The sequence below is a fragment of the Papilio xuthus genome, unplaced genomic scaffold, assembly GCF_000836235.2.
Source record: "Papilio xuthus unplaced genomic scaffold, Pxut_1.1 DF827777.1, whole genome shotgun sequence".
NCBI classification, from domain to species: Eukaryota; Metazoa; Arthropoda; class Insecta; order Lepidoptera; family Papilionidae; genus Papilio; species Papilio xuthus.
Window position 1 is genome coordinate 6,162,710 of NW_013530872.1, and position 27,036 is coordinate 6,189,745.

The following is a 27,036-nucleotide window of genomic DNA, read 5'->3' on the forward strand; positions in this document are numbered from 1 at the left end:
TTACATTATTTACATTTCAATACAGTTCTACTTGGTTTTTGATGATTTTGTATGAAAATAAAAAAAAATGTTTTTGTACATTATAACGCATTTTTTTTAATTTGTACTAGATTATATTTTACACTAACAAAAGCATAGAATTTCAATAAATAAATAATCTAATTTATTGTACAAAAAAAACTTAATATCAACTAAAAGCGGTTACAAAAAATAAATAAAAAGATTTTTGATATTTAAAGGCAGTTTGATTTAGCTTAATTATCATGAATACAAGATTTGTAATCAAAAATTGTAATTTACTTTTCGCTTCTAATTAAATAATGCTGAATATTATTTTTCAAAAATATTTATTCACAAAAAAATTACACATAATATAGTTCTAAAGAAGCTCTCAAAAGTTTTAAAATTTCTATTTTTTAGACTGTATTTAATTACAAAATCTCGTATTTCTTTCCTATATGCATTAAATGGCAGTGGCCGTAGCAAGTATCAAGAATGTTTTATCCGAAGTTCTCGAAGTGATGTATGAAGTATGGCAGACGACGTGTGCGATTAACCTGCTCGCATGCCGACATTATTGATTTCGTAAGCGGCCGGGGACCGCATGAAAATACACCGATTTTTGACACCTTGAACAAAACACAAGCAAAATATTACCGCTATTTTGGCAAAAAATAAAATTCGAATGTTACTTCGCTCTTCAAAATTGACTACCATTTGGGATTAACGTGGTGAAAATGGGATTGATTTGGTCGATTAACATTTCAAATGATAGAGGTAATTTTTGCTGTACTAGGAAAATACTTACATAACTGTGTTTCTTTTGTACGAACTTAAGGAAGGAGGACATATCGGGCCTGCCGAAGTGATTGACCGCCTTTAGGCCTGTGAACATCGACGTCCGCGAGAGGCGCTGGAAGTGATTCTCGCAGATGTACTGCAAAAATAAAATATTCAAGTATTTATATGTTCTGTTTTTGTTCTGCATTAAATAAAGTCATGACAAAACTCTATTTTTGTATCGTAAGTATATCAATAAAGTTCCAGTTTATTAAAAAAAATAATTATAGCATAATGTTAAATATACCAGCATGGTTGTCCTCAAATCAAACTTGTGGAAAAATTGCGTGATAAAGATGTGTATCTCGAGTACGTTGGTAACGTCTTTACGTTCCACGTCACGGAGCACGTCGATGAACCACTCGAAGTGCTTGTGCGACGGACAGATCCACAGGAAGTAGACCTAAAGATACATTGAATAATATTACACATAGACAAAGTAAGATAACTGGAGAAGAATAGGAATCTGGGAAATGTGAATGTTCGTGAGGATTCATGGGTTAGGTTAGGTGAAAAAAAAAATAAACAGAACTTAAGAAAATTTTGCAGAATTACTAATCTTAGGACTTCGGTAAAGTGTCTGGTTAAGTTTTGATGAATCTCAAAGTTTGTGATTGCTGACTTTTACGTAATCGCTCTGGCAGATAAAGAGGGAGACCAACTCTCGCAAAGAAAATTGGAAGGATCTTGATTTTTTAAATTTACTTCGAAGCAGTAAAATTGACAGTCACCATACCTTTTTACAAGCCACTCCTGAGTATCTGTTAGTAGACGTGCCGAAGACCAGATCGTTGAGGATGGATGCGTAAGGAGTGACGCCGATACCGCCGCCCACCATCACAGCCACCTCGAATTTGTACCAATCCTGGTTGCCGCCGCCGAATGGTCCTTGGATTCTAAAATCAAGTTTTCATTAATTGATTTAAATATCACGAACTGTCAAAAGAAGAACAGCGTAAAACTGTCTCAAGTCAAGGCCCAGTAGTGACATGATCACCAGACCATTGGAATACAAGTATATTTACCTTATTTTTGGTTGCGTTTCAGGGTTGTAGTTACAAGGGTCGAAATAATTCCTCAGTTTCCACGTCCATGGTCCTTGAGCTTTGATATGACACGACAAGAAGTTCTCATGCGGCGCAGATGTTAGGGTGAAAGAGTGGTACTCTTCTTTTTTAAATGCGGTGCAAGAGAGCCGTACCCACTGACCTATAGAAAAATAATAGTTATTTTATGTGCAGCAGAAATAAAATTAATTTGAATCCTTTCAACATTTTAATAAATAACAGAAATTAAATCAGAAGAACTAAAAGAACGGAGGAAAAATTACCTGACAAATATTTAAGATTAGGCGGCCTGTAGAATTTTATTTTGATGACATCAGACGGTAACATTTCAGTTTCCAAGACGTCTAACGCTAAATATTCTGTCCGCAGTGAAACGACCTGCAATAAATTACATATATGTTTGTCATACTTTTAGGTCTCAAGACTTCAAAAGTTAAATCATAATCATCATCATATGACTTTATCTGCACATCAGTTATTCTATCGAATGCTGTGCTTTGAGCAATAAACTTAATACCTTGTCCAAAGTATAGATGATGGCGGGACCAAGGAAGAATATCCAGAAGCGTGGTGCTCCAGTAAGGCGCGCGAGACCGTGTACAAGACATAGTGCGTACAGCACGACGTAGAGCGAATGCGCGCGCCAGAACCACGGGTACGCTCTCTTGCGGATCACAGGGTGCGCGAATACGAATATTATACACATTATGACGAAGAGGAGAACACCGGTTGTACCTGGAATAAAAGGTAAATAATAGGACGGATTTTCAAGTTTTTCGCCAATTAAAGTTTTATGCAGAATTTTCTTAGGATACTTGAGTCATGTTTTAACAATGACGCAATTTACTTTTAACCATTGTAGTTTTACTTTTAGAAATTAACACTAACCTGTTATCGTTTGGAATACCCAATAAGTAATACCAGGTCGGAAATCGGAGGTGAAGTGAACTTCTTTGGTCATACATTTGAGGTTCTCTATGGGTTGTGTGGATACATGGTAGAAGTTGACCATGTGACCAGCTGTGTGTAGGAGAGAGAAGAATAGAGCGGTGCAGGCGACGATCTTATGGAATTGTATGCTGGAGTCGAGTGGTATGTACTGTTGTATGCTGAATTCCTAGAAAATTAAAGTATTATTAGCTTTGTTCTTATAACAATAAAATTTCACTTTCATTCATATATTCACCTTTAATTTAGTCAAGAGATTTCTAGACATAGTGAGAAGGAGAAGACTATAGCAGAAGGAAAGCGATGCCGCGGATCCTCTAGTAATCGCGATTCCAACGCCCATTATATGCCTCAGATCCAAATGCTCTGACATGAAAGAGTAATGCGCAAATCTCTCGACGAAAAGACCAATCGTCACCACGTAGAATACAAACAAATAAAAGATGTTCTGCCTGTTCTCTTCTAAGAACGTAGTTAGATAGTCCCATTTGAGTAGCAACCAATGTCTGAAACAAAAGAAAATGGTAGTAAGTCGGTTTCTTTTTTATCAAATTTTTTATAAAGGCATTATGAATTTTAATTTCATTTAATATGTTTATTAGACGAGATAAATATTTATTTGTCTAAAGGAAGCTAATCAATTGACTAAAGCTTAATTTCCTTACCTAGACTGTTCCATAGATGGTTCGATATGGAAGCTGGTCATTCGGGCCACATTAGTTGATGTATCTAAAAAGTTTTGCTTCGCTCCCTTACAGTCCAGTCCGATAGCAACGAATTCACCTTTATATTCTTTCATCATAACTTTAAAATCGGAATATGTGAGATGGTCTTTGTGTTGAAGGCCGGCATCCTGAAATGAGAATAGCTTAGCTTTAGCTTTATGCTTGTATTAAAACATATTGTTGTCTTTGTTTTTTCAAAGAGTATAAAAGAGATGGCAATATACACTCACAGAAAACATTCCATCGATCAATTCAGTCACATGTTCATCTCGTAGAGAAGTGGTGCGCGCGATCTCGACTAGTGAGCGCAGCATTTCACTCAGCTCGCCCTTGTCGATGACTCCATTGCGATCATTGTCACACATATCAAATATTATACGCAACTTGTCTTCCGTCGCACCACGAGAGAATAGCACTACAGTATCCAAGAATTCCTGTCAATATAAAATAGTTTTGTTATTTTCAAATGTTATCATCGTCAAGAACTAGTAAACGCTAAATTTCAGAGTATTAGAAAAGCAAACAGAGTTGAATATAAGTTGTTTAAAGTAATATAGAAACATTACCTGGAATGATATTCGTCCGTCACCATCTTTGTCAACAATATTAAACATTTTCTTCACAAAAACTGCATCAGCCTTCATACCGAGAGCGCTTGCGAATTCACTTTTAGATAGCGATGTCCTCATCACAATAGACTGAAAATACACACAAAAAAAATTAGAAAAAAGGAAAAAAAGACTACATTGATTTAAGACTAATAAATTACTTCTGGATCAGCATCTTCCGAACGTCTTCTCTTCTCTCCCGGGGCCAGACCAAATGTGATAGCATAGGCCTCTCTAAAGAAGTGCTCCAACTTGCGCTGTCTTCTTTCTCTTGTTTCAGCTGATGCTAGTATTTGATCTCGGTGTCCCTATGAAATCAAAGATAAATTAACTACAAATAAGATTAAAATAATTATCACTACAAATTAACAAAGCTCAGATTATCGAAGGTCCCTTGTTGTTCTATGGTAATAAGTATCAGCTTATTCACCTGTGTGAGATTCATGGCCTTTTTATGCTGTGCAAGGAATGTGTCGAGCTTGAGGAGAAACTTGCGGCGTGAAGCAGACGAGTCCATCTCTAGCACGAGGTCGTGTTCGCGTGGCGCGCGGATCAGCACCAGCGGCCGCTTGTTGCTGTGACCCTCCTGTAACCATACGAAATAATCTTTTACTACTAATGAAGGGAGTCGCTTAGTTTAGTTTGGATGTTTTAGTTACAATTAACTGAGTTGACCACAAATTGGATTGATTATTTTGTTGCCAGGACTATTTCTTCTTGCGTGGACTGGGCTTATTGCCACAAAAGACAGCCCTTTTACCAAAATTTTGTTGCTAGCCTCCAAGTACAAAAAATAAAGAAGAAAATTAAGGCTTGTTTTGTATTTTTTAGGTCCTTTTATTACAATCTAATTTAATTCTCACTATAAGCTAGTTACCTGACTCTCGAGTATGGTGAGCTGATCGGCGTTGTCTAGCGGTACGGTGCGTAGTTTGTCTCCCTTGCGATCGGTCACGTGTATGGCCGGTTCAGGACCTAACCTCAGCTTCACCAGGCGCTTGTAAGACGCATGCACCCACTCGCGGCATACCATTTTGTCTACCGAACCTAAAAAATAATTTGTGCCATTTCCATGTTTTTATTTTTGAGATACAACGAATTATATTTTTATGGATTAATAAAATCCCTTTTCTACGGACTCATGTCGGAGTTAAGTCACGTCAAAGTACACCTGTATTTGTGCGTCAACATATGTATATTCCCGTACCTTTGTACTGAGCATTCTTTAGATGTTCTTGTTGTATCTTGAGCCGACGTCGTCGACTATTTTGTAGCTTAACGACTCCGTAGCCGGCGCCTGCGCACAGTATTGGCACAAATACCAATGCGAGACAAGTATAGATGTATGCGAACTCGTTGCCCTGTGCAAATTTAATATATAGAATGAGTCATAGCCAACTTGCGGTATACCTTTATAAGTCAGTAAATTAGCAATTTATAAGCTGGTTAGATCGGTTTACACCTCGATAAGGTGATTTTTAATAATGCAGGCATATTAGGAGTTCGAAATTAGAATTTCTCATTGCAAACTTGGTTAAATTTACTAGCCTCGTAAGTAGAATAAGTTTAGTTTGTTAAGGATTTTATTTAAATCAAATAGTAACAGCTTACAACTATTTTTTGATAACAATATTTATAATGTTTTACCTCAAAATAATCGTATCCTTTTAAATATTTACAGGGAGGTAGTTTAGAAGCATTCAGTTGGTAAGGTTGTGGACAGGGATCTCCCTTGTTCCAATGGAATACGTCACGTTGGATGTCGTTGGGACCAACAGCTGTACTGTTCACAATTATATCCCACAACGTAATACGACGAAGTTCATCAATTTCATCAGGAGTAAATATCCTTAAAACAAAAGAAATACATCAGATCTTAGTTTCTTTATGCTAATGCGTATATGTTTCATTAATTTCTTACCCATTTTTGTCATTCTCGAACCAAAATCTATCTCCGTCTCTTATCCTAGTGAATTGGTCTATAATGATTGCTCTAAATAAGTCACCTGGATGACCAGTCGATTCAAGCATGCCTCCTGTAATCACGATTAAAATAAAGTTTAAATTGTAACAGTTTGTAATTGTACATTAGGAATAAGGTATATTTTGTTTTATACATAGCTTGTGTAGAATTATTTACTATTTATTAATTTTGAAAAAAGTCATTATGAACTTTGTTAAGTATTTGTTTTTTTTTCAGACTTCTTTTTCTTTACAAATTAACTTACCTATATAAACATCAATATTATCAAGCTTCCCGTCATAAGCTTGAACTAATCTTTGCAGTAAGTCTGGATTGTTGTCGAATAAATCAGGATTAATTTCGTTAAACGTCTTTATTTTTGGTAGTCCGAAGTATGTTCTGAAAAATTACGCATGTACTTTTTAAAGATGAAGGTATTTTGTAAAAAACATTTTGGTAAATATTAAAGTGACATGAAATTAAAAAGTTTTTGTTTAATTACCTTGCAGTGTTGAAATCAGGTAAGCCATTATCTCTGCCTCTCATGATGTTCAGTGCTCCAAGGTCGCGTCTAGAAAATTCCATAGGACCAAATAGATTGTCTCTAACATCAGAGCATAGTAACGCATCTTCTCTTTCAGACAACTGGGTAGCCATACCCATTAGTACTTCCTCTATAGGTACTTGTGACATCACATCCTAAAACAATTAAGTTTTATCTAAGTAGGTCAGTAATAATAGAGTAAGTAAATTACTCGTGAAGGAATTAAATTTTTTACTATGTGCTGTGTTTAGACAAAGAACCGGAATTATAATAACAATTTTTTTGTTTAACCGACATTTTTAATGAAAACCCAAAAAACGAAAACTTGGTTGTTTGTCTTTGTTTAATAGTCACACTTCAAGTAAACACTTCATTGAATTTCACGGCGGCAGCCTATCCAACAGCCTAGAACACAGTGTTAATCACCTGCTTGCTCGAACTTTATCGATTCAAGAAACGAACACAGTAGTCAAGTAAATCAAGTAAATACTTTATATTCAACCTGACAATGTATGAAGAATACTTACATTTCCATCCCACCAAGTTTGACATAATCTAATAGCATCATGACCTCCAGGCGCTCTTCTGTATCTACAGTTTCTGTCTCGCAGTAATATAGCGGGAGGTACTAAAGTGTGGCCAAACCGAAATGCAGCCACAGCGAACGCATGCGTAACTCCAGGTGCTATTTCCGCCCGGTAGCCCTCGTATGGAGGAAGAGGTACACCGAGGAACGCTGGCACGTATTCGTATAGAATTATGTTCTGTTGATGAAACAATGTTCATAAACACGACTCATAAGCATTCCGTTTTCGTAAATGAAAAAATAACTTAAAAAAGGGAAAGTATAAGTAATTAGATAGTATTTAATTTGGATCGATCTTGGCGATTGTAGGAATGAACAAGAAATGCGTAGAGCAGCTTCATACCATGAAGATTCAGAATGTGTAATTTTGTTTGTAATAATTAATGATGCAATACAAATAATATTTCTGTAATCATCCTTACGTTTACAAATTAGAAAGGAGGAAAATACTGAATTGAAGTTTCGAAAGAACATTTTACTGTAGATGCTAAAAGTTTTATGATACTTTAATAATAAATTTTACTATCACTATTTGACTTTTTGTCTAATAACCTTACAAATTAAAAAGTCAGTTCTTGACTCACGTTTAATACCTACATTATCTACCATTTAATTTAGAAACATTACCTGTAAGCTAGCTATGACAATGCGACGTGCTCGCTGGAACAGTTGTTCGTCATCCCAATCTGGGTGTTGTTTGTGGACGCGCGCGGCCACTACGTTGTGCCAGCGTAACAACAGTATGCCAAACGTCACCAGTGCCGGGTTCTGATTAGTCCGTGGATCTCCTAATACTGTTCATGGAAAAACGAATATTACTGTACTGATTTTACGGTTCAAAAAGATATAGAAACTTAGCTGATACGTAAAAAAAAGAAAATATATTTATTTAAAGTTATCGTATGATTGTGATTGAAAGATTCATACAAAAAGTACAAGTTTCAAGCTTGGAAACCTATGGGTGTGGTTGCATTTATATGAGTTTGAATAATATTTTTTAGTCACTTTGTATACATATTTGTCGTAAGTAAATACAAAATAAATTAAAAGAAGTTTAAGTATGCTCAGCAAATCATTACAGATAAATCAAATATACTAACTAGATTACGAAGAAATCGCAAATCAATTAAATCAGTAAATATTTTAATTGTAAATTGAACCGTTTCTAGATTTGATTACAACTCAATATTATATAAGTAGTTTTTAAAATTCAGTTTGTGTCTGTCTATATTATAGTCATAAAATCTCGGTTGGATCATTACTAAATGGATCATTACTATATTAATAATATTATAAATGTGAATGTTTGAATGTATGGATGGATGTTTGTTAGAACCTGTCTCCAGAACGGATGCATGAAACTCGCTGAAATTTGGCATTGATGTAGAACATAGTCTGGAAGAACACATAGACTACTAATTAAGATGTTTTTATTTCGCGCGGGTGGCTAGTATGATATAACTCACAAAACAGTCTCTCAGGGCTGAGCATTCGCATGTAATGGGGCACAGGGTTGTTGAAGAGCGGAACTCGTTTCGTGTTGCGCAGCGGCATGCCTCCATCGCTCGCTAGACTTCCGTTCTATAAGTACAATTATATTCAGTTACACAATGAACATACGTTTTATACAGGATGTAAACGATTTTAATGTTTTGATCGATGAACTTGTGTTTTTTTGTGCGTAAACAATGTTTTGATACAGACAGAATCCGTTTTTGCTCAATTGTTTTGACACTTTTAAGAGAAGGCTGAATAATGTTGACTTAACATCGGATGAAATTGTTGCCGAAGCACAATTCATTTAAAAAATGACATCTAGCTTTTTTCATAGTATTAAGTAGTAAAATTATCTTTTATTGTATTTAGATAATAACAAATAGTGTTAAATGTCTTTGACATTTATGAGAATTAGGTACAGTTCAGAACAGTGTTCGTGTTTGCTATTGATGATGTAAGAGAGAAAGATGTGACATATCTCGATATGTGATAATAAGATATGTAAACGCATAGAATTGTACATAAAGAGGCAGGCGTGGCTGCTGGTGGCACCTGAAATGACCTCATTGCATTCACCCATGCCTCGCTCGTACTGTACACGAAACTGCCGTCGATCCATGATGTTATCTGGTTGATCTGCAACAACGCATACGTATGACATCTTACATGATTATAGTTCTAAGAAATATTTTTTTCTACATTAAAATAAAGACACATATTTAATGGCACTAAAGATTATCTATTTGAAACGCGAGTAGTTTTAGAATGACTTATTTATAAAAAAATATAGCTTTGTTGTAAACATTGAAAAGCGCTATTTAGATCGCTAAGCTAACGATATAAAGTTAGAAGACATTAAATATAATTATTTATCTAATTTAATTTCAATTACATGGTCATGTTTTAATAATTGTTTAGGATAAGAAATTTTTGTTAAATTAAAAAAAAAAATAGTTTGTATTTGAATGAAATGGACTTTTGCGCATAAGCTACGATGAGATCTGGGTTAAACTCCGACATTAATCTTTATTGCATAGAATTTATCCTTCACCGAACAGAGACGGCAATCGACGTACCTAACATCAATGTATACTATAAATTATCTTAAATTGGTAAATAATCGTTAAGCCAGTAACATTAGAGGTAGGTATTTCAAAAGAACTAGCGCAGTGTTAGTTTAATTCTGTAAAGTATTTTACCTTTTTTAGGTATTTAACTATTAAGTTTGTTGTTAAATATTCATGCCATTTTACACACATATGCATTGCATACTAACTGATTGAAATAAGATCCTGCCAAGATCTAATCTACGAAATATAAAATCTTGGGTTCGAATCTGTTATACGACTCTATCGTACACAAATCTGGTACAAAACATAAAGATGCGCACATCGATCTGCATTTTAAAGTATATATTTTTTTTAATACAGTAAACATAGACACGAGGAAAAAACATTACCCTCCTGAATAAGTGTTGAAGTATTTAAATGAAATGTACGATGATTATCTTACTTGTTCGCGAGGGCTGTTAGGACTCTGACCGGTCTGTCTGTCGTACGCAGCGCGAAGGAAGGGCATATGTTTGGCGCCCTGACACTCCGGGTCATACATGTGGTCACACTTGTCTACCGGAATGCGGTGGTGCTCGATGGGACAACCAGATTCTGACGCCATTACTATTTCGCCAGTCACTACCTGTCCTGTGGATGGGAAACATGTTAAAGAGGGATACGTGTAAAAATGTACTCTGTTACTGTGAACTTTGGGCAGTTAAAAGAAGGTAGAAATACTTCGATTGAGCTGCGAATGAGAATAAGATTAAGGTAGTTTTTTAGTTTTATAACTCACCAAAGAAAGCCAGTAAGGCCGTCCTGTTTGATAATGAAGGTAGTCCGTCTTGTCCGCGCATGAATAACTTGGACAGTGCTCTAGCTCCCGGCCTGTCTGCTCCTGCCATCATGTATACACCATCCGCGTACGAAGCAGGAGTCTTTCTTGTTAGTCTACTGTCTGCAAACAATATTGATTTTCATTTCATCGAAGTAAATACTAGTTTTAATAGTATTTTATCAAGGATTAACAGAGATGGAAAGGTACATAAATACACTATACCAATAAAACGTTCCAATTATAGTTAACAGATAAGATTCATTTAAACCTACTACACACTGACCCATATAAATAATTCTCATGAAATCAAATATGGTAAACTCGTGAAAGGGTCTTTAAAATTACAATGAAGTAATACGACTAACACTCAGAAATTAGTTTTGCCAATTAAAATAGATTCTCATTTTTTTAACTTTACATGGAGTTAAAATTGTTTAATTTAAATCTTTGTAATTGTTGTAATCGAAATTTAAAAAAAAATACACGAAAAAATCGCTTGAAATAAACATTCATAATATTCATCCATTTGAATATGTCATAGAAATTACGAAGTCACTTTAATATGTTGTAATATCAATTAGTTTGTGTCCGTATTTACATCGCCGCAGGCTCGAGTCGTGGTAACTTGTCAAAGTTATAAATGACGTGTTAATCTCAAAATTAATTCCTAATAAATTATCACAGTTAGATAACCGAATACTCACGAACTATAATGTGCTGATAAATAAATATTCTAACATTTTGAACATTAAAAAATACATCAATAATTAAACATATAAATGGTTTTATTGCAATTTTATAGGTTTTAAAAACAAATTTATTTGATCTCTAGACGATCATTGACTCTAATCATTTTTAATATAAGTTACACTCAAATCTTTTGAATGCTTAGAAGCATAAAAAAGCAAAATATCGGTTTGTTGATTGGAAATATTGATGTATCAATAATTTTAATTAAAGAAAAATCTTAATTGTCAAATATTGTAAGTCAAATTGAACACAGGCACTATAATGTGTCGATCGGGGAATATGATATAAACCATAAACTAATAATTGTACATACATTGCTTAATTTGTTTGTTAAAACATTTTATACTTCTTACATCAGCATTGTTCGCTTGTCAACATCATTATCATCTCACTATACGTCCCCACCGAGGGGCTTAGTCAACCACGCTGGCCCAGTGCGGGTTGGTTGTATTTGAGCAATATTGGGCTGAGATATTTGACAATCATTTATTAATAATTATTACCCATAGACACAACGTACATGTTTCAAGACTTAATAATACAGAGTGATATTGTTTATGATATAAATAACAAACAGCTGTCACGAACTGAAACATATGAATATCGATACAAAGATTGCTTACGCAATTTTAACGCGAGTTTCATTTTGTTATTTTGGTTACTTAAATGTTCATGGTCTTAAGATTAAACAAATAATACATTTGTAATTTTAATGAAGTCGATTTACATATGTAACTTTTAAATTAATGGTTTAATAAAAAATATATTCATGCATATATGAAAGTAACTTACCTACAAGATACGAAACTATTGAAATGATCTGAGAGCTGTTATTAAAATAAATGTTGAAATCAATTAACAATATATTTGTAGCTAAGTTTCATTTGTTGCTAGTCCCTAATGCATGCGTTACTTTATAGAATAGTAAACCGTTGGTTTCTGAGAATCTCCTGTCATTATCTTTGACAAAACAATATGTTTTAACAGTGATTTTGGTCTCAACAACGTACGGTAAGTCTGTTTACAAGTTTAATCACTATTTGAACAATACTGATGTATAATTAATTTCGTATCGTATATCATTGGACTTAGTGGTTATACAGAAAACCATTCATTGGGTAACCATTGATGTAAGCAATACAAATGTTAATTTGTCTAAGCTTTAGTTCCAGTAATGATAGCAGTCGACCAAAAATAAATTCAATAAACGTGACCTGTACACATGCGAGCAAAATCAATGGTTCACACGAAGTCATTAATTAGTTTTTGTCCGCACGCCGCTGCTAGACATTAACCTACGTACAGAACATGCCAATGCGTTTATTTACCTTGATAGCCATCAGTTACACAAGAAGAATGACAAATTAAATAAGTCTTTATTCAAGTACTCTGGTATCACTATTAACTGTGACGTAATCTGATCAACGCGGCTTTCCAATTCCTTAACAGTAACGATTTGTAGTGGTAAGCCATGAGTACACATGCCTATTGACAAAGCGTCGGTGGGTCAGGAGAGCGTCGGTGACTCAGAGGATAAGCATTTGACTTTTAATCTACAGGTCCTGTGTTCGAAGCTGGTTTCTGAGTCAGCGTAGTTGACTATAGCCTAGTTATACCTAACTTAAGGTAGGGTATGTGTCTCTTAGTGGGGATGTGTAGTGAGCTGATGATGATGACATGATAAAATATTTGTGACAGTTTTAGCATTTTCAATGCAAATTAAAAGCAAAAACTCAATTAGCTGATTCAAATACAATAAGTAAGTAAATATGTTATATTTGCCCGAATATACAGCCAATGAATTTTTGGATCATTGATAAAATAATTACAAAAAAGAATTGCAACACCTGGGAATGTATTCTAACATTGAGACGTGATCTGAAACAAGTGCAATTCATTGATGTTGACTAATTTATGCATGGTTTTTGTCTAATTCATTTTGCATGATGAAATAGGAATTTTTCGTATTTGATTATTATAATACTGTTTAATTAACCTTTGTCACGCAATCGCTATTTGTGGTAAAAATAGGCAAACATACGACGGTAGGACACGACATATAATATTATTTAATATGCGTATAATATGCAACAGTATCCATTGTTAATACTCAACGATCCTTAGGCTGGACTCTTTACAATTAAGCAACAAAAAGTGTGCTACGAATGTTATAGTAAAAACCACGAAATTTTAAAGTTATATAAAAAACAATTTTATCAATAAATTCTAATCATTTCCAGTAAAGCATGAGGCTATGAGTGACATGAATAATTAAATAAAATTCTTACTCGAGTAATTGAATATTTAATTTAACTTTGCAGAAAGCTTATTGAAAAAACTTACAAGCGTTGAAATCTTTTATATGGGAGTTTCGTGTTTACTTGATTTACTTAAAAGCAACGGTTAAAGTCTTAAATGACTAATTCCATCTGAATGTCATCAAACGGCTTTGTAATTTAATTTCATTCATTATTTATGTGTTGATGAGTCTCATAGCAAGATTCCATTTACGTTTCCTGAGGTCGGCCTATGTATTATGCAATTACACCGTTATGCATATTATTATCTAAGTAATATTATACATACGATTTGAATATTTACATGACGAAGTATCCAGAAAATAATCGATTTTTTTTGGAGATAAATCATAATCGTCAAGTTGGATCTCGCGAGAAATTACTATATATACATTAATAATAGAAAAAAATACAAATTTTAATTTATTTCTGTATTTATAAAGTTTTATGATTAATTTTATGGAATAAATGCAAGTTGTTTTGAAATAATTTATTAATCAGAACGATTAATTTTTTAATTTTATCTTAACGTTAAGTTAACACCTGCGCTAGTAGCGACTCAACAGAACTATTACAACGAGGCCATACAGATAAACCAAATACTTTATTGAGATTAAACCTGAATACCAGTATAACAATAGTAACAGTTAAAAAAATAATGTTGCAATATTATTTATTGACATGTTGCAATCGTAAGAATTTGTTTAGTCTATTTAGATAGAGATAAAGAAACTTGTTAGACCATCCATTATAAAAATGTTTATATTAAATCTAAGATAATATACAATTCATAAAATATATGAACGACATAGGTATGTAGATTTAAAAATATTAAACACGAAATTTTTGTACCAGATAATCAAATAGCAGTTATATACGTACCGACGGAACCCCAGTCTGGGTAGGCTCTGTTGTTGTACCAGCCATCGTAGCGTTGTTTCTCAAAATATATTTCTGAAACAAAAATAAATAAAATAATTTCATATTTCATATCACACTTTCAGGAATTTTATGCTGTCCCTTGTTATTTCACTTTAACATGTTGTGCTACTAATTTTGGGTGGATGATTGTTACTACGTATCTCTAAAATGACTGAACGGATTTTGATGAAAGTTGACACGCATGTAGAGTACAATCTGAAAGGACACATATTTTTTTTTTAATTCCGCGTAGACGAAATCGCAGGTGAAAGCTAGTATTTTGTATAACTTTAATATCTTTTATTAATGTTTATTTTATTTTTGACAATATGAAATTAATTTTTTATAAGTTTATAAAATAAAGACGTATCTTTTAACATATATTACAAATATGTGATCCAGTCAATAACTTCAATCGTAAAATGCTGGCAAACCGAAACAAGATTCCAAAGCGTATACAATTAACCTCTTACGTGAGATGAAAACAAATTATCATTTAACATTGCAAGTTACTTTTAGTTTGGGTTAAGCTTGATCTAGAACCTAGATGCCTTGCATTCATAATCTGTTCGAAAATTACTCAGCATATTTTTATTAGAACGATTGTATATTCTTCCTAAATTTATAATATATCACCCTGTAACATTTCATTCAATTCGTACTCATGTAATTTTATATATGTATGTGTGGTCCTACAGACATACTGACAAACAACTTTTAAGTCGATTTATTTCTTTTATATCAACTGTTTATCGTTTTCAAATAACTAGCATAAAAAGTAAACAATGTTTAGAATGACGAATTACTCACAGACTAAACATTTTTCTTTATTTCAGAAAACTAAGTATGGATTAAATGTAAGAAAACTGTAACTAGTACATATATTGACGTTGACATTTAGTATATAAGTGAAGGCGAATGTAATTGGTCATGAAACATGCATGATATCTGCAGCTGCAGCAATTGCACCGTGTGTGTTAAATCTGTTTTATATTGCAGTTGTTTTTTCACTGCAATATTTCTTAAATGATTATTGCTGCGTAAATAAAATATTTTATGTCATTTTATAATCTGTTTATTATTGACCCAAATTATTATTACACTGAGTACTATTTGTTCTACATTTGTTACCCATACATAAATATTTATGTGCACTGTACTTATTTATTTAACCTTTATGAGTTAAAAGTGACAAAGGTATCAAATAAATATTATAATTAAAAAAAAGAGATGTTAAATATTCCTAACAATAAGGGATGGCGACAGGCAGGCGGCAGACCATAAAATTAAGCCAAAACATTTTAATGAAGATATTGTTATAATTGCACAAAAACTTATTTAAAGCTTACTTAAAGTTGACTATAAATAAATTGTGATTTACAATTCATTAAACAAAGATAAAATTGTAAGTTGACATGTGTTAGAAAAAATAATTTCTAGGTCAACGATTCGACATTCAATCAAGATATTGATTTATATAATTGTAATGGTAAAGGTTGTTATAAGCGCAGCTGTTAGAACTTCTTTGACGTCGGCCAACAGCGAGAGACGTGCATCCGACGCGATCTACTTTCGAAATCAATCGATATTATTCAATGTTTATCGACATATCTATCAATAGTAGTCGACAGGTCTAACGATACGAGTAATTTATGCATATATTTTTTTAACGTACATACTCTAACGGGAATTGTACTGTTATATTTTTGAACTAATTCCAATCTATTCAAATTAAGAGTTAAACACAAAACTTAATAAGTACCCTATGTGTTCTTCCAGACTATGTTCATCTACGCCATATTTCAACATCCATCCATCTATCCATGTAAACATTCGCATTTATAATATTAGTAAGAAGTAAGATTTTAAACTACATGTAAGATAAAAAGAATAATGAAGTTGATTGAAAGATTCGTGATCTTAGTAAAGCTAAAGGATAAGAAAATAAGACGCATGATATGCAAATTACTTTAATAGTTTCAAAGTGGTGCTAATTGTAACACTTAACAATACAAAAAGATGATTAGGGGTTTTCTGAATGAGAACTACTCAAATTGACGTGTGTTTTATGTCAGTGATTGATGAGAAGTTAGTTTTTTCTGACCGTATCCGCGTACAAAAACTAAATCCGGTACAGTCAGCAGGGCAAATGATTCCTTGAGAAAAAGAAGCATCTTTTTTGTTATCTTCTCATAGCAAATGAGATCATATCTTAAAAAAGACTCATGATCTTAATAGATTTAGCTTCTTTTTGCACATAATAATAATTGCGTTGATTTGTCTTACTAATATTATAAATGCGAATGTTTAGATGGATGGATGTTTGTTTGAAGGTATCTACGGAACGGCTGAACAGATAACGATGAAATTTGGCATACACAGAATAAAGTTTGGAAGAACACATAGACTACTAATTTTGTTCTTTTTTTAAGTCACATCGATAGCTAATTTTAGTATATGGCTTCAAAATAAATTTAATTTGAAGATGTATTATTATAAAAGTTACAATTGTTATATCCTTGATGGATTTACCATTTTGTTATATTGCCCACTATATTTTATTGCTAATATAAGATTGAATAAAAAATTATGATAAATCATAGATAATATTAACTTTTTAACAAAGCTATTAACAGGTCTCACACAGGTTGCTAACGATTTAAGCAAATATTAACGTGGGTTTCCACTACCGGAGCACATGTACAAAAATATACCGTCATCTCTCTAATTACCTTTGAAGAAATAGACACAACGATATGTTTTAATACAAGTTTTTCAGAAGTGGAAACTTACGCTAAGTTATAATGATGATAGATAAAGGTATAGATATGCGTTTAACGAAGATCTCATCGCAACGCATCTGCTAATGTTTATGTGACAAGGAAGTTATTAATTTGTTGGTAGCAACAACTTCATTAATATAACTTGCTATAGGAAACCATAATTATCATTTATTTGACGATAATATTATCTGTTCTGTAAGATCAGAAATCATCATATTAACTAATTAAGTTACAAGTTACATTAAAGTTCGGTAAATTAAATATAAAATTGTTGCGTACTAAACACTAACAATCTTAATTGTCTTTTTTATATTGTACCAATATTATTGTCTCTATGAATTTCTAAAATACACGATATTCAAATGGCAAACCTAATAAGAGTCATCGTCAAAATATCTACGTGGTCACTGGAGGCCACACAAAGGCGACCTTCGTCTGCTTTCTCTCGCGACATGTGCGACGCGATTATACGCATGTACATAAAATGTTTTATTATACATTTGTTTTAACCACCAAATGTTTGGAGACTTGTTACTTCTTTACTTTGTGAACATTAGATTATTGCTTTGCCATATTTTGACAAACATGGTAATTGTAACAAGTGTGCGTGATTCTTATAAGTATATATAAATTATTATGTAATGTTTCTGATCAAAATATAGTTCAGGATTGTCCGACAAGGATAGTAATATGAATACTATAGGATATATGATGTATTGAATTGTGATTTCAAAAAGTCTTTCGTCAATTGTTTTTATATATTTTTTAATTTATATAATAATGTCCGTCGTTTAAATTCTAAATGGTCTACATGCAAGGTCATTAAATATCAAGTAGCAAGTAGGTCGTGCGAATGCAATGTCAAATACAAGTAGGAAACATGATTTTAATGCTAAAATCCAGGAAGTGTTTAATTCTAGGCTATCTCAGGAAGTTTACCGACTTGACATTTAAATGTCAAAAAATGTCCCGGATACATCAAGACATCGATAAATATAATATACATATCTTCTATATATTAAGTACATAATATTATATTATAAACAATATATCCATGGTGTGTAAAACCATTTATGTAAAAAGTTATATGTAAGATAAATGGTATAAAAATTCGTAAACGTTTATGAATATTATTGTATACTAAATCATCGCGTTGTAAAGCTGGTAATTATTTTTTGCGTTCGTATAGGTGTTAATTTATAGAAAAAAACTCATCAGAAAATCATTTAATGCCTATTGCATTACATGCAAATCGTAATGCTATTTTGCCCAAGGCTTAAGTCGGTAAGATCTTAAAAAGGAAGTAATTAACATTTTCCGTTACTACACAGTTCTTTACTTACTACCTAAAAGTTACTAATGTTACTTAAATATTAAGGTTAATAATAAGTATTTTGATTATTTCAATTGTTTTTGTATGCTAAAAAAGCTTATATAAACTGCTTTATATAAATTGGACAACAACATAATAAGAAAATTGTAACTATTTATTATATTGAGGGGATTATATTTTTTTAACCTGCTCTTTTTTCATACCTATCGTAATGCATTCATAGCCTTCCTTGCTAATGTACAGACATGCAAAATTGTATAAAAGCTTTTAGCGTATTTGTGAAACTAAAGGTCATTGATACAAACGTGTTCGATAACGCTGCGAACTACTTTGAGCAATTAAATTCGTAGGTTGTACTCTCATAAAAGCGTAAAATAATAATAGTTATGGTGATTAGTGATTACTTAGTACTAACTTACTGATATAATTAATTAAATATGGAAATAAAAGTCTAAAGAAAAAAAGAATAAAGTATTGAGATGGAATTTTGCATAAATTCCCCACTTGTAGAAGCTTTTATTAGTAAAAAAAACTTATAGATAAACGTAATAGTGATAATATATCAACTAAGACCTTGACCTACAGGTTATATTATCGTGAAGGTCACAAAGAAATTCTGCAGAGAATTTCGTGACTCCATAACGCCGCGTACGCATAAAATGTCAAGATCCTGACGTCACAGAAGCAAGTTCAAGTGTTAATATACGAAACGACATGATCTACTTTACGATTTATGCAATTTGATACTGTGGTTTTTGGTTGAAAATAGTTTTGATTTTTTACTAGCTTACAAATCACTATCCAACTTTCTGTTAGTTGTTTGTGCGTTTAATAAAAAGGATAAAAAATAATAAACATCCTTCCTTAACTGACAGGTTAGAAATAATTAGAACAGAACGTGTAAAGCCCAGTTCAAGTCTAAAAAACTGTTTACACAGATCCATGAGGTTTGCCATGTTTAAAGTTGTAACAGATGAATAGGATTGCAATCATTATTTCGCGGTATACGAACACGTTTGTACGCTTGCATTCTCTAAAGTTTACGGGTCTCAATTCTTTGCTATCATTACTTTGTATTTATATTGTTGTGCTAAATTTATTATTGTTCTTGGAAGCTAAATGATACCACATTAATGTGTCGTGTACAAGAAGAATGGTACAGTTCCAATAAAGGAATCCGGAGCTGTAGATATCATTCGTTACTGAAGGACTTTGACATTAAAGGCAAACGACTCAAGCGGATCTCATTTGTTAAGTTCAAGCTTATTCAAAGATCGGTTTCTTTATAAATTCTGTATGTGTAGGACATAGAACAATTATTTTGTACCAAATGTAGGGATTTCTGTTTTAATTTGGTTAAACAAACGTTCAATTTAAACATTTCAATCCATTAATTTGTGGCATTATTTTTTTTAATAATTTTCACGCAATTAGCAGAAAATAAATCACTTGACCATGCTTGTCCTTTTGATTTTGAAATTTTAACTGTAACATAAATATTTTATTATAAAACAAAGGTTATACAAAATTTAACCCTTAGACATGCACATCGCTCGAATGTAAGTAAGGTTTTTGTACATTGCGTTCCTAGCGCACTCGCAGTGTTAAGGCAGGAAGCGTTACTACTATTTGGACGTACAAAGATATAAGAATCAGGAATATATATTTATTATGTTTGTATCAACTTACCAGGATCACAAGAACAGAGAGTCACGACGAAGAGGAGTATAAAAGTCTGCATTGTCGACCAAGGGCGCCAATTGGCTGCCATCTTGATTTATGGAAATCTGAAATCAAAGAATAAAGATTAGGTTGCAATAAACACATAAATATTAAAATATGAAGCTATTTTATTGCAATTTTAGCCGCTATTTAACCTTTATGTTAAAAGGATTGGTGTACTTGCTAAATCGATTAACTATGGTTTCAAAGTTCAAATTTAAATTATCTTTTTTCAGTGAATGTAATTTTTGAAAAGTAAGAAAGTAATGAACTTGATTTACTTTGTGCGAAATGTGCAATAACTGTACTTATGGTGAATATAATTCAAGCAATCATATAATATAAGCCTCACAAGGTCATTCAACTGATTTATCGCATGACGAGAATGTTTTTTTCAACAAAATTTTATGTTTTGTATCAAGCTATTTTATCCTCAAAATCTACTTTTTATAACATATTGGTTAATGGTTAATAACTGCATCTCACTAATATTATAAATGCGAATGTTTACTTTTTCTTTTCGATGCATATTTGGCTTTTTAATCAATTATTATTAGAGGTTAGTAAGCGATATAGTTTGTATTTCGAATCTCATGTGAATAATTTTATTTTTATATAATAACTTGTACGCATGTCATAAGTTTGCATAGTTTTTATTTCCTTGTTGCATCAGTTATGTAAGCATCGGTGCGTTAACGGCTTATAAAAGACAACGCTTATGAATACTCAAGAGTAACATGAATTATTTGCTTATTAAATAAGGAAATATAACAATAACATTTAGTACAGCTAAAGTGGTAAAGGTACTACCATTTAGTGTCGATTAAGTTGACGAAAATTGCGATAATAATTAGTTTTTAAACTTTCCGTTTTATCCTTCAAATTGCCGTTTATGTATTTTGCAGCATTAGCGATTTTATTCTATACACGTTGCCGTTTGACTGAATGCAAGCGATACACCACTCAATATAGTCTTTAATACCTTTCAATAAATTTAGTATTATAAGATTCAAACTTTATGCCTGCTTGTTTGCTGCGCGCACATGTCTTTGCAGGCTGATATTGTAGTTGGAGGAAAGGCCAAACACGGATGTGCCCCCAGCTACATATATGTACCAAAACGCGCTGATTAAATTGTTTTCGAAGAAGTGTCGTCTGCGCTATTTCGAGCCGATTTAAAGTTTGGATGGCATTGTATCAAATAAACGTGTTGCAGCGACGTGCAAGATCATGCCATATTTAGACCTTCAGAGTTACAAGTGTTTGAGGTTACTTGAGTTTGTTTTACAATCAGCTCTTCAAAGATTGTTACAATGTTTCGCTAGGCCATGACTCTTGGTATATTCCTTCCAGTTGTTCTTATTGTAATTTTATTTTATTTAGATTTGACACAAATTGATTTGTTTATAGAATTTAACTAGGTGCCCCTAACATCGTTAACGTAACAATTATTAACCTATGCTTATCCAGTCTCCAATCTATCTCAATTCATAATTGTATCCAGATACGTTAAGCCGTCACGAAGTAACGTGATAACAAACATCCATCAATCCGAACTTTCGTATTTATAATATTAGTAAGAAGTATTCTAATTTATGTTATATCGTAAACTTACGTTGTTTCGGTTTCATTTAAAAACCTTAATACCAAGAAGTGATATTGATCAAACGTGTAGAATAAATGTACAAGCAAACTTGAATAAAACATAAAGCAATAGAATTGTCACTTGAATAAAAGAAACTGTATCCCTTTGCGTGTAAGTAAATAACTTTAATATTTAAGTTAAATCTAATACTAAGTTACAAATATATCAGACAATATTGATGTATATATAAATCTCTGTGGTGAAATATGAACTTAAAATGATTTTAATCTTGGCATATAAATAGTAACAGTGCAATAAATTTCGATTGTAGTTTGTAGTCGTACGTGTTTGCAGACAAGTATACCGCTTGTAAAAGTGGGTCACAATGAACATTATGATATAGCTTATTAACTGTTATATATATTTTAATATAATATTTTATTAATACTTAAATGTTATTTATAATTATTTTTATACGACTAACACTTGTCCGCGACTTCGTTCTCGCGGAATTAATAGAGATCTTGTAATAAATATAGCCTATGTCACCCGGGGATAATGTAGCTTCCCAACAGTGAAAGAACTTTTCAAATAGGTTCAGCAGATTCGGAGCCCATTCAATGCATACAAATCTTTCCTCCTTATAGTATTAGTATAGACGAACTATGTATCGCTTCTCTGCTTATTATCAATTTAGATAATGTTCGTAATTGTATTCTGGTCTAAAAAATATTTTTTGTTATCGCCAAAAAACACAATTCATTGTTTTTACAATCACATTCACAAATTTTAGGTAAAGATATTCGATCGCGCTTGGCGTTTGGCCCACATGCAACGTTGTGCAATGCGGCACTCGACGTTACTCGCGGCACCCAGTCCAACGCTGCACGCAATCTCTGCCCTCGTACGTGCCGAGATGACTTATCAAAACCCCTACGCAAATACATCATGAGTGATAATAGTTTACATACTTAAAAGTTTTGAATGCTTACGTATCTCTAATTTCATCTACAAACATATAGAACACAAATTGACCTCTCCAACTGTGTTTACTACCTCTTTAACGACAAATAAATTTTGGGCAGGGTGAAAGTAATGCCAATTAAAGTATTTGCAAAACACAGCGTTTTTATATTGTGACATTTAATTACAATATATTTCATTGCTCATACGGTTGTAAAAGGTCCAAATAAGTCAGCGGGTGATTGTTAATGTTGCAAATTAAGACATTGAGTTGTACGACTCGTATCGCAAACAGTGCGTGGCAAAAACGACCATTTACTTTGTTGTAGGTATTATCTTACTCAAACAATTCGAGGTGATCACTACTTAGTACATATGTATACTAATAAAGTTATTCCAATTATTGAGAGGAAATATCTACTCAAAATGACTTCGTTATTTTTATGTCCAATAAGTAAACGTCTTTTCAATATGTACTAATGTGATAGGGTGTAATTTTTATTAACAAAAAATGATTACCGCTCCGAATCTGCATCTGCATCATAAGATCTGTAGACCCGTTGCCGGAGTTTAAGAAAGACTCCCTTCTTGAAGGACCCTAACAATAAGATTGTATTTCTCAAGATGTTGCCGATAAGTTTCGAATTCATAAGATAAAATAATAACCGGTCATATATAATTGCGCTTAGGCAAGCGGTGCGTGGTTGTGACCCATAAAACTATCAGGCGAGGTCGTCTTACCAAACTGGTGTCTTCGTAGCGCACCGTCTAATATTATATGTTATAACAATAAAATGTGTGGTCGCTGGCCTATGAACATCTGTTAATCTTAAGATCAAAATTTATTTTTTAAATGTTGATAATCTTTAGGGATATTTACATGTAAACTTTTTTTGTTTATTCATAATTAACTAAAGATTCTTTCTATTTCCTGGAATCATAAAAAATATAGAGTAAAAGTCCAATAACTATTTTATCAATCATTTACCTTTCGAAGAATATGAAGCAATAGGCTTAGAGCTAAAGACCTGCCATAATTTTAACTTTAAACTTTTACTACCAGCTAGATTCAATGGATTTCATGAGCTGACCCTTCTTGTACATTATTTGTACTAAACCTAAAATATGCTACTCAAAAAACTATTAGACGGCGCGTTTGTCAGTACCTTAAGTTTCTGTCAAACATAAGTTTCTGTCAGGCATCTGATGGTACACCGCGTGGCCTTCGTTGCGTGTAATCGCTGTGATTCGCACCTACCTTTGTTTGCACAAGCTTGCGCGTGTGAAGTTGATAACTGAATGATATTACGTTATTTGAAACTGACTGAGTCTGGCGACGTTGCTTTTCAATATTACGGTATATTAACAAAAATATAGGCCATGTACCGACACCGGATAATTACAAGTGGGGGCAAGTTGTTACTAAGTTTATTAATTTATATCGTATCTAAATTTATGCAAGAATTTATCCTCTTCGAAATAGTTACAATGAATTTAAATATTTTTTTTGTTGTTAAAACAAAAATAGTTGTTAGTCGCTGGTCAGAAACTAATTATATGACTCGGTTTAAAGGTCATTCAGGAAGTATATAGGATTATTAATATTTTTAGGATGGTTCAAAACTGGTTTCTTCGATATAAATTGACAAAAGAACGTTTCCTTTAAAAATGATCAATGAAATTCGATGCAAAACGATTGAATAAAAAAATATCCAAAAACAAGAGAGACAATACAATACAAGGGAGGGAACGTGTAGGTGAGGAAATATCCTCTTTCAGTGTGACCACTTTTCTGTTAATAAAAAGTAGGCAACATCTTTGAACAGCGGTCACTTCGTTATTTTGGCGAATTCCGATGGCCGTTTGCTCGTTTGTTATCTTATACTATAACAAAAGGTATTTTTGTAGTTATTGAATGTTTGTTGTATGGGTTTTGAAATCATTGATAAGTACAAATAAATATTATACGTCTTTTTCTTGTTATGATTAAGGCAATCATTTAATAATATTACAACGTCGAATTATTATGAAATAACATTTTAAAAATAACGTTGAGACTTGAATTTATTACAACACCTTTTTCGGTCGATTGTATCTTTATTTTGTCGATAACTACTCTGAATATACATTGAGGTCGTAATGATAATAATTAATTAAATGAGTTAATTTATGCATTTCTCCTACAGCGAATACTTTTTTATTTATTATTGTTTACCATCAATGTACATAATTCTACGACATTTGATATGTAGCAATAATAATAATGGTTTAATTTAATGGACGTAAGTTTTTGGTAGCAATAAAATAAACAGGAATAAAAAATTCTTCCACATTTTAGAGAGATACGGTTATAAATGTTATATGATGTCACGGCAGTAAAATAATCTTCAAATACAGTATGATATAACGGTGAGTTATGTGGCTAAACCGCCTCGAGACAAGAAGCCATTGTAATAGGTCATTGGCAGGATGTCAACGGAGATCCTCAATGAATCATGAGTTTTCCCATCAACTGCGAAAACGTTACTCGTATGTAATTTCCTAATTATTATATGGGAAAGATATGGGTTAATACGATTATGTCATTTTCAATTGTTAGACATATAGGATGTGCAAAGACCTTTATGTAGGCTTGTAATTAAGATGATAATCTTGAATAAAACGCGTTGTAACTAGAAAAGGCCTATTCCAACATAAAAAGAGATGAATAGATTACCCAGTATTACTATTCCACCACTCAGATGCTGTTTATACTACATTAGTTGGTTATGCATTTGGTGTAGACAGGAAAGGGGTTTTTATTTAGCAAAGTGCTTGGAAGTAACTTTTAGTTTACCGACATTTAAAGTAAAAAGAGAAAAAGAAGATAAAGTGTATCAATCTAGGCATACTCATGTACTAAATTCAGTCTAAAAATTTGAGTCATATGCGATTAACTGCAAGCAAAGTTTTCAAACTTACACAAAGGAAACAGCGTCTATGTAAGTTACGATTTCGCTTAGTGTTGTCATAAAATAACTAACGGTATTGTAAAACCATAACATGAAAGAAAGATTATCTTTTATTAGCATATTATGTGTTATGTATTACCTAACTAAATAGAAATGTATTCAATTTTAATATCAAATTCTTTGGAAAGTCTATGAATAAACATATACTCACAATTGCCTCGAATCAAGATTTTTTTTGTTATATCTTTAAGGCAAGATTTTTAAATATTTAGTCGAGAACTTATTTAGTAACTGCAGTTTGTTATTTTGCAAGGCATTGTTTATTTAAATATTATGTCAGAATTATTTTTAAATATTTACAGTCAGTGTAAATAAACAGGTCAAATGATTCTGCTGACAACGAACTTATATATATTTTGCAAATTCTTACACACATTTTAAACAATTAATAATAATATAATAATTTACCTTTATGTGAATATTTTAGTAATGAAAGTACAAATTTAAATAAAAAAAAAGTTGAAACTTAGTTTGAAATATACCCTAACACCCAATACTCATTTTAAACATACTATTTGATTTAAAGTTAGGTTAAGTTGCGTCGAATACTTTCTTATCGTAATTATCAGTTCATAAATTATAATATAGTTTTGAGGTAGAAAGAAAATTCGTATAAATGAAAGTCTGATAAGAACTAGTTAAACAAACAAAGCAAGTATAAAGTTGAGTAAGGTAAGTTTTGAATTATATGGTTAGTTTATATGTGATCGTCCGTGGCGGCTAGCGTGTCGTCCTTGCGTTCACCAGATCACTTCGCCCACCTTATCATCGAATGTCATCGTCTAGCACCGGCCACTAGAAAGGTTTCACTTACCTCCAATTATTCGAGCATCGTTCACACACCCAATGACACAAGCACAACTAATCCAACTCAGGATGTTGAATCAGAAACGTTTTGGAAACACGAAACGTCCGCGTGTGTTTACGGAGCGAAAGTGTACGCGGAAGTATCACGATGAATGTCGTTAAATGCGATCGCTTCGCGCGCGTTTTGGTCCGCGAC

The 27,036-nt window shown here is 32.5% G+C and overlaps 1 protein-coding gene across 2 annotated transcripts; it reads right to left on the bottom strand.

Annotated features, from left to right (window-relative positions):
* Positions 1–292: 292 nt before the first annotated feature.
* Duox (dual oxidase) lies at positions 293–27,036 on the bottom strand. Of its 2 annotated transcripts, XM_013309481.1 has the most exons (29): positions 26,848–27,036; positions 20,442–20,539; positions 14,598–14,669; positions 10,627–10,788; positions 10,291–10,478; positions 9,331–9,414; positions 8,748–8,862; positions 7,909–8,075; positions 7,223–7,459; positions 6,654–6,850; positions 6,417–6,550; positions 6,110–6,224; positions 5,836–6,037; positions 5,396–5,549; positions 5,066–5,235; positions 4,619–4,774; positions 4,350–4,496; positions 4,147–4,278; positions 3,811–4,014; positions 3,521–3,708; positions 3,094–3,361; positions 2,796–3,024; positions 2,425–2,642; positions 2,171–2,285; positions 1,866–2,049; positions 1,577–1,736; positions 1,088–1,243; positions 809–937; positions 293–629 (listed from the first exon to the last, which is right to left on the bottom strand). In XM_013309481.1, exons 2-29 carry the CDS (start codon positions 20,521–20,523, stop codon positions 501–503), a joined length of 4,494 nt encoding a protein of 1,497 aa, XP_013164935.1. In that variant the 5' UTR covers positions 20,524–20,539; positions 26,848–27,036; the 3' UTR covers positions 293–500. The 2 variants fall into 2 exon arrangements, with proteins under 2 accessions (XP_013164935.1, XP_013164936.1); XM_013309482.1 differs by lacking the exons at positions 10,627–10,788; positions 14,598–14,669; positions 20,442–20,539; positions 26,848–27,036 and having other exon boundaries at positions 295–629; positions 9,341–9,414; positions 10,291–10,380.